The 13674-nt window shown below is 43.9% G+C and overlaps 1 protein-coding gene across 1 annotated transcript in view; it reads right to left on the reverse strand.

Annotated features, from left to right (window-relative positions):
• LOC137528958 (uncharacterized) overlaps nucleotides 1-13205 on the reverse strand; it is a 69182-nt gene extending 55977 nt beyond the window's left edge. Inside the window, exon 1 of the mRNA XM_068250776.1 lies at nucleotides 13121-13205. Within this exon, the coding sequence (XP_068106877.1) occupies nucleotides 13121-13163 (43 nt within the window). The 5' untranslated portion in view covers nucleotides 13164-13205. The remainder of the gene's footprint in view (nucleotides 1-13120) is intronic.
• Nucleotides 13206-13674: the final 469 nt, after the last annotated feature.

Below are 13674 nucleotides of genomic sequence, written 5' to 3' on the forward strand. Positions count from 1 at the left end.
TTGTTACTGCTACCCATATATTGTTGCTGTTTCTTTAAATATTCCCTCCACAATATGTGCAGGTTTCTGTGCTAAATCTAGGTATTAGAGATAAACTTTTTGATAGAATCCAGGAATAATAGTATAGATACCGTTCTGAGGCAGTGGTTGGTTTGCATATTATTTTTATATTTTCTTTTTATCTCTTGGCTAGTGTCCTACAATGAGGTGGGTGTGTGATCTTTATGTGATCTTAAAAAAAAAAAAAAAAAAAAAAAAGGGGGGGGAGGGGGGGTTTGCCCTAGTCATAAAAATATTGTTTTACGATTATTTGTATTTTTCTTTCCTGGAGTAGCATGTTTTTGCACCTACTGATATAAAAAAAACGGTATAAAAAAAATAAATAAATGATGGAGGATCAATCAATTTAACTGTCAAAATATTTCACATATAGATTAGCATCTGAGAGCTGTTAATGAAACCCTTCGTCAGTTATTATTAATAAGGTAGCATTTGTCACCCAGACCTATAATGCGTGTGATTAAAGTAAAGTTTTGCCACAGTGTTTGTTGATAGGTAAATTAAGTTTAGTAGAAGTGTTCACTTTTGAACAGAATGTATATACCTGATGCAGTTTATGCTTTGGAGGTATATGATTCATACACTATTACTCAATGGTGCTCCATGAATTGTTTCTTTTTGAATATTGTAACATGGTTGTTAGGCTGTATTTTTGTTAAATCCTGTCACAAATCCCAGCAGAAAGGCATGCAGAGTCATTGTTACCTTATTGTTGATATGCTATGTGTCTTGCAATTGTACCATGTCTGACTTTGATGCTCCACGATTATAAAAAATTACTGGCCTGCTCCACCAGTGTAATGCCTCACCCTGCTGCCACAGCTCTCTTTAATGCTGCCACACCCCTCTGCGCCACCTCTAAGCCACACTGATAAGGCACAGCTATTGTAACATCAATATGTCTGAATGCCACTGCTGAGGATATATCACTTTGTATATTGTCTGTACTTGTATTTTAGAGATTGTTGTAAAACCATGAAAGCCATATTCATCTGGAAAAATTATGGAGAAACATTGAGGCTACACAGAATATCTGTACAGGGTATGCAGCCTGCTGCATGCACTTACAGCAGACCGTTAGGGCAACGCATGTACCTTTGGGTCACATTGTTATCTGTTAGTATCACATATCATGTATTGCTTACAAGTTAGGACATTATTCCAATTTTTCTGAATTTTGAGTCCACTATAAGGCTCTATGCGTTTAGTTAAAAAAATCCTTTCAGTTTAGAAGTAAAATCATCCCTGTCAGGTAGTGATATATAATGATAAACCATTCCCATCCCTGAAGCATAGTTTCCTTTAAAATATTGTTAGTGTTTCTCATACCACATTTCCTTATGTATTTACCACATATAATATTGATACAGGCTGCAGAATTAGTGACGCTTAATTGAGCTTATTTCGTTTTTTGCTGTTTTTTTGTTTTTGTTTTTTTGTGTTGACAATCGTGGTGTAGATTGTCTGCAGTTTCAAAATCTCCATACATATATACATACTCTTTTGGGGTACTTGATTTCATTATTTTTCACTTATGTTATTTTTGGGGGTTCTGAAAAACTATAGGCCCCAATATCACCTAAAATTATTACGTATCTGGTCTAATGTAGGCATCAGCATGGAAAACTTAATACTTGAGCAAAGAGAGGAGGGAATGCTGGAGAGATGTTAGAATCACTCCACATGATTAGTTTTGTGTTTGTGTATGGGTGTATGATGCTGAGTATGATGATGTGTGTTAGCAGTGTAAACCTGATGTGGATGTGAATGTGTAAGAATGAAGATTATATTACTCGTGAACCATAGGAATTAGAACATGATCTCAAAATGAACCTAGTGGAAATGTCATCCTCTATACAATCCCTAAAGCCGTGTACTCGCCGGCAGCGACGTCACATGAACGGAATGTCGCGTAGTATCGTCGAGGATCTTCGCTGTGTCTCGTTAGGCTCGGGTAGTGGAGAGGATGAATAGGACCATAAAAAGATGATTGTGAATTTTGCCCAAATTGAAAGAAACGTTTGCTCGCACTTTTCCTTTTTGTTCACAGGATCCAACCGAAGGGTTCCGTCCTGGAGATGTGGTCGTAGTCCAGAGGCTGACCAGAGGGAGAAAGGCTGACCATTTCCCCTATGGGCCACTCACCAAGGTTGTGGCTGTGACGAGGACAGCTGTCCTGATGGAGGGGACCCCCACTTGGGTCCATGTGAGCAGAGTGAAGGTTCCAATCAGAGGTTGAGGAGATCAACGGCAAAGGTGGTAGCCAGGCCACGAACAATCAGAGGTTGAGGTGATCAACGGCAAAGGTGGTAGCCAGGCCACGAACAAAGGAGGTGAATCAGTTATAAAGTCCTTGAAGACCGGCTACCTAGAGCCTGAAGAAACCAGGAGGAGGATATTCCCGGGCCCCTGTCTGCTATTCTTATTAATAACTATGATTGATAATAGCAAGTTGTCATTATGATTTAGGACCCTTAGAGTTAGTTGAGGTTTTGTGTTACAGACACCCCCTTTTCTCCTACAGTACCAACACTTAACATTTGTATATTTCATTTCACATGACAGAAACACGTAGAAATGACCTGATGAGGGTCCGGAGTTTTATTCCTTTCGCGGCATAGTAAATCCTCAGAGGGATTGGTACAAGAGGGGCAAAACTAAAGCTGAACTCCGGTGTAGACTCTTCCTGGTCAAACTTCTTTAGTTTCCACCGGCTGACCGGGTGGGTTAAAACTGTCGATATTTATTCTATGTATCATAGCTTTGATTTTACTTATTTACCTGGGATATAGACTGCTCATGAGCTGTATTCAGAAGTATACCATGCCCACGCCTATAAATGTTTATGTTCAATATTTAGTCCTTAAGGCAAATAAGGTCCCTGTTGTCCATGCGGAAGGTCCATCTAGTCTGTAGCCCTTGGCAGGTCTACAAAGAGGGGAAGTGAAGGATTACATGCATAGCATCCTCCATTTTGTATCTTTCCATATCAAAACACATATATAAGAAACTATAATATCTGCTTTATTAGCTGAAACTGTTAGTTAAGATAATTGGAACGTTATGTTCCTTTTGCTAATCAGCTGCACCGTTCCTATAGAAACCGCAAGAAGCTTAGCAGTAACAACTGAAGGAAGCTGTCAAACCGCAGGTGAGCTACTTCCTGTAATGCTGAATCTTTGACATCTTTGTGTCAGTAATGTGGAAAAGAAGAACATAAGTGTTGATATATTCATATAATCCTACTATTAGGATATTATGCTCGGCTCAGGGACTGTAAGCACACTGAGGCTTAGCAGAAGTTGCTTCATAGGCCTAAGGACACCATATTGTCCAGTCTAAGTTAATCATATATACTTTGTATCTCCATATGATAAAATAGGATGGAATAGTATGGTATAGCCATGATATTAAATGTCACTGCACAGATGTAGTCTTTTGAAGCCTAAACCACAAGCTCACATCCGTTGTCACACCTATTTCCCACCACATGTTCTGGGAGCACAGCCAAACAATTTATTTCCTGTAACAAAGGTTTAGATATCTTTTTTATATAGATTTAAATGTTTATCTATAAGATATATACTGTAGCTTGTGCGCATGTTCCAAATTTGCAGTTTGAGAAACTTTATAAATACCGCTCCCCTTCCTATTAAACGTCATTCTGTTCACTTATACCAGACAGCACTTTTGTCCGTGTATTATTCATGTGAATGGAATCCCTTGGCATGCCATTTGCTGACCAAATTATCTGACTAATCAAATTTAAAGTTAGTTCATAATTGTTTTATATTTGTTTAAGATAAGTTTTAAGCCTACACTGGAGGATGTTGTTTTCCTGTAACAGCTTGCATGCAACCTATTAAGTACTCGTCCCTCCCACTGCGAAGAAGTCAATCCTCCATGGGAGGGGCCTAACACTAACTAAATCCTAACCTATGTATATGCATAGCCTGGGTGCGCTACCAAGTAAAATTGAAAAATCGAAAATTGCGCAAAAGGTGGATCAGCGCAACACCAGGCCACCTCCGAATGGCCTCCAATCAGAGATGCGCTGAGCCCCCCCAGGAACTACAAACGCACCTTGAATCCAAACAGAAGCTCTGCATATACACCAAAAGCATGGCTGTTAACCACTTTACCCCCGCCCGTACGAATTTCTCCATCCCTTTTTCCATCCTTTAACCCCCAGGGACGGAGAAATACGTACTTTCCGCGCTCCCGCCGCTGCCCGCGTTCCCGCTCGTAAACACGCTGCCGGCCGCTCGTAAACACGCCGCCCGCAGCTCGCCCGGAGATCAATGAACGGGAAAATCCATTCGCGTTTGTTGATCTAAGCCCCCGCAATGATCCGCTGCTCTCCGATGAGCAGCGCGATCATTGTGAAAAAAAACACTTACCCAGCCTCCTACTACTTCCTCCAAGCGTCCGGAAGGACGCTTGGAGCTCGCATTAAACAAAAAGTTACTGTGGCCATCTTGTGGCCAAATAGTAAAACTACACCCTAAACATTTTTCACATACAAATAAATTACTTTTACACAAAAAATTAACTCATTACCTCCCACACTCCCAATTTTTTTTTATTTTTTTTTTGTAATTAAAAAAAAAATTAAAAAAATGAACAATAAAAAAAAAATACATAAATAGTTACCTTAGGGACTGAACTTTTTAAATATTTATGTCAGGAGGGTACAAAACTGTTACTTTATAAACTATGGGCTTGTAATTAGGGATGGACGCAAAACTGAAAAAAAATGGGAGGTGAACATTGCTCGGATGCATAAAGTGAAAACGACTGAGAGCTTAAGTGGTTAACTCTAGTTTTTAAGTTTTTACTGTTCCATTGTCTTTGCTTAACCCATTCGCGTTCCGTCGTTTTCACGTGAGAAATGTTCACCTCCCATTCATTAGCCTATAACTTTATCACTACTTATCACAATGAACTGATCTATATCTTGTTTTTTCTGCCACCAATTAGGCTTTCTTTGGGGGGTACATTTTGCTAAGAGCCAATTTACTGCAAATGCATTTTAACAGGAAGAATAAGAAAAAAAATGGAAAAATTCATTATTTCTCAGTTTTCAGCCATTATAGTTTTAAAATAATACATGCCTCCATAATTAAAACTCACGTATTGTATTTGCCCATATGTCCCGGTTATTACACCGTTAAAATTATGTCCCTATCACAATGTATGGCGACAATATTTTATTTGGAAATAAAGGTGCATTTTTTTCATTTTGCATCTATCACTATTTACAAGTTTAAAATAAAAAAAAATATAGAAATATTTCATCTTTACATTGATATTTAAAAAGTTTAGACCCTTAGGTAAATATTTACATTTTTTTTTTTTTTTTTTTATTGTAATGGATTTTTTTTTTATACTGAACATTTTATTTGGGTAGTTTTGGGAGGGTGGGAGGTAAACAATAGATTTATCATGTAAATGTGTGTTAATTTTTATTTTTTTTAACTTTCACTTGTAGTATTACTTTTTGGCCACAAGATGGCTGCCATGAGTTTGTTTACATGACGTCACTCTAAGCGTAACACACGCTTAGAGCGACGCATGGGGTAGTGACAGCCAGAAAAAGCACAACTTCCGAGAGAAGCTGTCGCTTTTTCAGCGGGGGAGAGCAATCAGTGATCGGGCACCATAGCCCGATTCACTGATTGCCTGGCTAACGAACCGCGGGCCGGGAGCGCGCGTGCACGCGCGCGATCGGCTGCGGGAGTGCGCGGTAGCGTGCATGGTTCCTGGACGTAGATTCTACGTCCAGGAACCAAAATAGGTTAATGACACCTCAATGCCAGAGCTAAAATCTATGAATTATTGACCCTTTTCTCTCAGAAGCCATTTACTGACAGGAAAGTATTTTATGGCTGTAATTACTAATCAGTGTGGGTTATGCTATAGTCTGACCTGGTCCCGACCTGAACAGAAACTGTCACTTGCATACCTGAATTTTAACTCTTTCAGTCAGAGAAAGAAAAAAAAAGGAACACAGCCTAGTTATTTGTGTGCTTGGCAATGTACATACACCTGTCTATTTCATCATGTCACATGTCACCTCAGTTGTCCTTTTTAGGACTTCTAAGGCCCTGTTCACACGTGCGTTTTGGCAAGTAAACGGACCGGATCCTGATCGGATCAGGACCTGATCCTGATCAGAACCGTACAGTTCCGATCCGGATCCGGTCCGTTTGTATCAGGCTGCCATCTGGATCCGTGGGCAAATAATAGTGAAATTTAAATAAAAAAGTGTTGGGGTCAGCAGAAGGTGCACCTGGTGCACCTGTAGAATCAGGTTCCTCCGCTGTAGGCCTCACCTCCACCTCCGACATTCTGCCAAACAGCTCCAGCACGTCTGTCACTGCTGCTCCACTCCAGACATGCTTGGCCCATGTGTCCCCATCCGAAATGGCCACTTGGATACGCATAGGAAGTGGGGTAGAACGTCAGGTTTTTGTAGGCAGTGTGTTCTGTGCCTTCCGTTTCCCATTGGTTTCTGTGTTCCAGATGGTGCTGTCAAGCTCAGGTCCGGGTGCGTGGGCCGGAGATCCGGACCCAAAAAATAGCGCATGTTGGAAAAGTGTCCGGAGTCCGGATCCGGTCCGGCTCCGTACTGTACGGAACGGACACGTGTGAACGTCCGCATAGACTTTGCATTGCTATGCGGAACGTACGTTCCGTTTGTACAGTATACGGTCCGGATCAGATCAGGAAAATCCGGACAGGGAACGCTAATGTAAACCGGGCCTAAGGTGAAAATAAACTGATGAGAAAAACAACTGTATTTATCCTCCTTCCCCTAAAAATGACTTTTTTTTAACCATTTAATGACATACCAACGTATTAAAACGTCATGCTTTACCCTTTTAACAGCAACATGACGTTTTAATACGTCACGTGTTCCCGCCGCCGCTACCGCCGTGTGTGCGCCGCTACCGCCGCCGTTTCCGTCGGGATCCCATGCTGAGTGATTGGGGAAGAGGACCAAATGGTCCTCTACCCAATCGCAGTGCCTGGAGTGAATGGATGTGACCGCGAACAGCGGCTACGTCCATTCACAAAAACAGGAAATTGTTACATTTCAATGAAGTGTAAGAAAAAACAAAGGGATCACTTCCTACAATGAAGTGTTCACTAGCGCCATCTTGTGGCCAAAAAGTATATTACACATAAAAAATACATACATACACAAGTACATAGACATCATTAATAAAATTACACTTCCAACCCTCCCCCCCCCCCCCCCCCAAATAAAAAACACTTGTAAAAAAAATTCAGCTTAAAATAAATAAATAAATAGTTGCCTTATGGACTCAGCTTTTTTTAATCTATATTTTATGGGGGGAAATTAATTTTAATTTATTACATTGGGGCTGGTAATTATGGCCAGAACAAAAAAAAAACAAAACAGAAAACTAACACCTATATTTCAAATTAATATATTGTCGCCATACATTGTGATAGGGACATAATTTAAATGGTTTTATAATTGGGACAACTGGGCAAATACAATGTGCTTGTTTTATCCACAGGAGAATGTTTAATTTTAAAACTATAATGGCTAAAAACTGAGAAATAATGATTTTTTATTTTTTTTTTTTCCTCATTAAAACGCATTTCGAATAAAACATTTTTTAGCAAAATGTACTACCCACAGAAAGCCTAATTGGTGGCGAAAAAAACAAGGTATAGATCATTTTCTTGTGATAAGTAGTAATAAAGTTATTAGGGAATAAAAGGGAGGAGCACTGACAAATGAAAATTGCTCTGGTCCGTTAGAGTAAAAACCCTTGGGGGTGAACTGGTTAAAGATATCCCACAGTTTTATTTTATATTTCAATCTAGTTTTTAAGTTATTACAGTTTCATTGTCTCTGCTCAATTGCACTTTCATTGTAATATAACAGAGCTCAAATCTATGAATTATTGAACCTTTTTAGCTCTTTCCTGCTTTCAGAAGCCATTTACCGACAGGAAAGTGTTTTATGGCTGTAATTACTTATCAGTGAGGGTTATACTGTAGTTTGACCCAGTCTGACCCAGTTCCGACCCAGACAGAAACTGTCACTTGCATACCTAATGTTTAACTCTTTCAGGCAGAGAAAGAAAAAAAAGAACACAGTCTAATTATTTGTGTGCTAGGCACTGCACATACACATGTCTATCTCTTCATGTCACATGTCACCTCAGTTGTCCTTTCATGAAGTTTTTCTATTTTGTGTTCTTGGTTAAAAAAAAAAAAAAAAAAACTGATGATGGGATCAATCTCCTCTAGCGTTCCCTAAAATTTTGGTCAGTGGGATCCATTTTTCAATGCAGTAAATAAAGAAATAAGGATTTCTGGGGTCAGTTTAACTGATCAAGAGACCGAAAATCCCTCCTACTAAAAAGCAATGCTGCTCAGTGTAATTAGCCTTCTTAAAACAGAAGGTGTTTGCGATAATTCAGCTTTAACCTCTTGAGGACCACAGGCTTACACCCCCCTAGTGACCAGGCCATTTTTTACAATTCAGCACTATGCAGCTTTAACAGTTTGCTGCAGGGCCATACAACTTGGCACACAAATTAATCTTGCCTCTTTTTCTTGCCACCAACAGAGCTGTCTGTTGGTGGCATCAGATTGCTGCTGCAATTTTTAATTAAAAATGTATTTTTTTTATTATTATTATTGATTTATATATATAACATATTGCGTGGCGCTGTACAAAGTATTTCCATTCCACCTTCCCTACCAATGAGATCCAATCATAGTGATAACCTCTCATACGCATCAGATTATTAGAGGGAACAGGCACTCGAGGAGACAGCTCAGTGACAGAGCCGTCCCCAGTACAGTGTTGCGCTAGATCGCAGCGCTGTACAAAAGCAAAACTGCTTCCCCCCCCTCCTTAACAGCCTGCCAGTCACGCTGATCATGGAGCCCCGTTGTGTTTATTTTCGGAAGCTCGTGCCAGAGTGAGAGCGAGCTTCCGTCAAATCTTGCTCATCGTGAGTTCACGTGCCAGTGCATGATGGAGGAACAAGAGAAGCCACTCTGAGGCTGCCATCCTGCATTAGGCGGTCGCAGAGTGGTTAAAGAGAACCCAAGGCGGATACCTTCCCGCGCCGAAAAATGGGTGGGCCATGGACCAGAATGTTGGTGTGGTCACGGGTGGAGACAAATTTACATGAACCTAGCAATGGTGGGACATTAGATTAGGACAGTGGTGGCAAACCTTTTGGAGGCCGAGTGCACAAACTGCACCCCAAAAATCGCTTATCTATCGCAAAGTGACAACAGCAATTTAAACTAAATACCGGTACTGTACAAACGTTTAAAACTCATACATGAACATTATGAAAAATCCAAGTTGAAAATAAACAATTTCATCCAACCTACTCCTGAAAAATGTATTCATTTTTTTTAGAACCTCCCAGTTTTATTTTCATTTTTAAAAAGCCAAAAAAGTAGGTTGAATGCTATTGTCTCATATGATGATGATTCAGCTTTTCCCATAGTCTCGCACTTAGCAATCATGTGACCCCCAACAAGACAAATTCAGCAATCATGAGGCCCCCAACAAGACAAATTCAGCAATCATGAGGCCCCCAACATGACAAATTCAGCGATCATGAGGCCCTCAACAAGACAAATTCAGCGATCATGAGCCCCCCAACATGACAAATTCAGCAGCCATGAGGCACATAAATAGACAGCATTTCACATAAATAGGCAGAATGCCCCCTTAATATGGTAGACACCTCTCACCTGGCTTCTGAATTCTCCTCTACTGGCTGCTGTGCCTGGCAATACTGTTTTTGGCTGGATTGGGGATGATGTGTGGGCTGAAAGGCCTTGCAGTGATGCTGTGGCCTGGCTGGCGGTGATGCTGTGGCCGGGTCGGCTGGTGGTGATGCTGTGGCCGATGCTGTGGCTGGGTTGGCTGCGGTGATGCTGTGACCTGGCTGGCGGTAATGTTGGGCTGTGCTTGGCTGGTTGAAGTAAATGCTGGCCTGACTGGTGGTGATGCTGTGGCTTTTTTGACAGTAATTCTGGGCTGGTTGGTTGATGGTGATGCTGGGCTGGCTGGCCTGGATAGTTTAGGTAGTGACAGGGGCCCCCTAGTTAAGGTAGCGCCAGGAGTCCCCCAATTTAGGTAGTGACAGAAGCCTCCCAGGTTAAGTAGTGAGTGACAGGGACCCCCAGGTTAGGTAGTGAATGACAGGGATCCCCAGGTTAAGTAATGAGTGACAGGGACCCCCAGGTTAGGTAGTGAGTGACAGGGATCCCCAGGTTAAGTAATGAGTGACAGGGACCCCCAGGTTAAGTAATGAGTGACAGGGACCCCCAGGTTAGGTAGTGAGTGACAGGCGCCCCCCAGGTTAGGTAGTGAGTGACAGGGACCCCCAGGTTAGGTAGTGACAGGTGCCCCCCAGGTTAGGTAGTGAGTGACAGGCACCCCCCAGGTTAGGTAGTGAGTGACAGGGACCCCCAGGTTAAGTAATGAGTGACAGGGACCCCCAGGTTAAGTAATGAGTGACAGGGACCCCCAGGTTAGGTAGTGAGTGACAGGGACCTCCAAGTTAGTGAGTGACAGGGACCCCCAGGTTAGGTAGTGAGTGACAGGCGCCCCCCAGGTTAGGTAGTGAGTGACAGGGACCCCCAGGTTAGGTAGTGACAGGTGCCCCCCAGGTTAGGTAGTGAGTGACAGGCACCCCCCAGGTTAGGTAGTGAGTGACAGGGACCCCTAGGTTAAGTAATGAGTGACAGGGACGCCCAGGTTAGGTAGTGAGTGACAGGGACCCTCAGGTTAGGTAGTGAGTGACAGGGACACCCAGGTTAGGTAGTGACAGGTGCCCCCCAGGTTAGGTAGTGAGTGACAGGCACCCCCCAGGTTAGGAAGTGAGTGACAGGGACCCCCAGGTTAAGTAATGAGTGACAGGGACGCCCAGGTTAGGCAGTGACAGGGACCCTCAGGTTAGGTAGTGAGTGACAGGGACCCCCAGGTTAGGTAGTGAGTGACAGGCGCCCCCCAGGTTAGGTAGTGAGTGAAAGGCGCACCCAGGTTAGGTAGTGATGACAGGCACCCCCCAGGTTAGGTAGTGAGTGACAGGGACCCCCCATGTTAGGTAGTGAGTGACAGGGACCCCCCAGGGTAGTAGTGAGTGACAGGCGCCCCCCATAGGTTAGGTAGTGAGTGACAGGGACCCCCAGGTTAGGTAGTGAGTGACGGGCCTCTCCCGTGTTAGGTAGTGAGTGACAGGGACCCCCAGGTTAGGTAGTGAGTGACAGGCACCCCCAGTTTAGGTAGTGAGTGACAGGGACCTCCAAGTTAGGTAATGAGTGACAGGCGCCCCCCAGGTTATGTAGTGAGTGACAGAGACCACCAGGTTAGGTAGTGACAGGGACCCCCAGTTAGGTAGTGACAGGTGCCCCTCACTCACCTCCCAGCAGCAGCAGCAGCCCAGCAACAGACCTCAGTATCAGCGGGTGACCCGACCATTAAAGCAGGTGCACATGGACACACCACGCTGTATATGCAGAAGTGATGTCACTTCCGCATATCAGTGCGGTGTCCACTAGGTCCTAGCGCCCGCACTAGTGGTCGCCGGCTGATCGAGGTATGATGCTGGCAGCGGCGGCCAGCAGGGGGGGGGGTAGCGGGCACCCCTGTAAATAGATTGGGGGCACCCTAGGACATGTTGAGGGCACGGGCCCCCCTAAAATAGGGCTAGCAACGCCCATGGCAACTGCGCATAATGCTCCAGGCCATGTGCTGCGCGCTTGCACAGGCACAGAAGATGCTGACCTCGCAAGGTCAGCATCTGCAAGAGAGGGGGTCCCAGGACACCGGAGCTGCGGCGAGGGACCGATAGGCTGCCAGGGGTTGGAGGAAGCCTCCGGGAAGTAGATCTCGTTGTTGTTTTTTTTTGCTTGCTTCTTCCAGCCCCTTGTAGTCGAATCAGTACTTGTGTGTGTGCCTCGTTTTGCCCCTATGTACCTCCCTCTAGTGCAGCCTTTCTCAACCTTTTTACCCCGGAGGAACCCTGCAAATAGCTTTTGGATCTCGAGGAACCCCTGCAAACAATTGTTTTGGTCTCAAGGAACCCCTGCATTTATTTTGCAGGAGGCATGGTCTTTAAAAGTATGTGTAGCTGTTTATTTCACTACCCCCATTACACTGCCATTCATTATACTGTCTCCTGAGCCCCCAATTTAGTGCTTCTTGTTACAGTACCACTGTACCACCTATTATATTGTGCTCTATTATACTTCCCCCACCATGGGGGAAAATGCCAAGGAACCCATGCAGAGTGCTCAAGGAACCCTGGGGTTCCAGGGAACCCTGGTTGAGAAAGCCTGCTCTAGTGCCTGGTATCTCACGATCCTTAAGCAGCCCATACACTCAGCCGATTTTCTGGCCGACCGATCGATCCCGATCGATCGATCGATAGATCGATTGCAAATCGGTTGGCCAATCGACCGATCGACGGCCGATTTCGATCGATTTCGATGGATTTCCATCGAACTTGCAGGGTGGAAAATTTAGGTCGATCTGATGAGATTGCTTATCAGTTTGCATTGGCCTTAATGGAAATCTGATGGCAAAAAAATGCCATCAGATCGAATTTCAATAGATTTCAAACTGAAATCTATTGGAATTCTATCCTGGTAAAAAATGTTCTAAAAACGCATCAGATAGATCATCAGATGCATTTCTTATCTATCTGCTGCCAATCTGACGAGTGTATGGGCACCTTTATGCTATATGTTACACAGAAGCGAGCGATGACCGACCAGAAGAGGTGAGAGAAACACTGCTGCCTACACCCGATACCCTAACATAAAAGGGAGGGGAGGCACACAGGAAGCCGGTGTTCCAACATTTTAGCATACCCGACAAAATACTAGCATACAAATGCTACTGAGCATGTGCAAAGTCATGCAGGTCATACATTAACCCCATAATGCCCATCAGCAGCATTAACCTTTGCAACCCCAGTTGTTGTGGCACCCCTGAGAAGTGATTTCAGTGCACCAGCATGACATGGCAGACTCCTACCTGATAGGACAACTTGACAAAGTAGCATAACTAGACAGAACATCGGTGCATGCTAATGACGTTACAGGCAGCACTAATTGTCATTACAAGTCCATTACATGAGAATCTTGGCACGCGCAGAACATGAAGCCAGGATGACCATGTTTAGTATGGGTCCTATTGCTAGTGATGTCATGACGCTGCAAGCGTAGTCTGGGGGAGGAGCTGGATATGCAGTGTATCTAGCAGCAGCCTGCACTGAAGGAGAGCTGAGCTTGCTAGTTAGCTAAAGGGAGAAGGTGGAGGTTGAGCTCTGGGGCCGCAGGAGGAGAGAGGAGCTTCCTGGGCAGCCAAGTACACGGAGAGGCATGTCGGAGGCGTATGAGTGTATAAGCATGAGAGGGTGTCGGTGCTGGTGGCACAGGGGTGGGAGGGAATGCATTGAAGGAGATAATAGCGGTGAAGGCTGATAGCTGGGCTAGTGGAGTGGATGTATCAGATTACACCGTCCATGCAGAATGTGAAGAGACGGCTGATGCAGGCTGACAGGTGCTGTGACACTGAACTAGGAGTGG

The sequence above is a fragment of the Hyperolius riggenbachi genome, chromosome 8 (genome assembly GCF_040937935.1).
Source record: "Hyperolius riggenbachi isolate aHypRig1 chromosome 8, aHypRig1.pri, whole genome shotgun sequence".
In the NCBI taxonomy this organism is placed as follows: Eukaryota; Metazoa; Chordata; class Amphibia; order Anura; family Hyperoliidae; genus Hyperolius; species Hyperolius riggenbachi.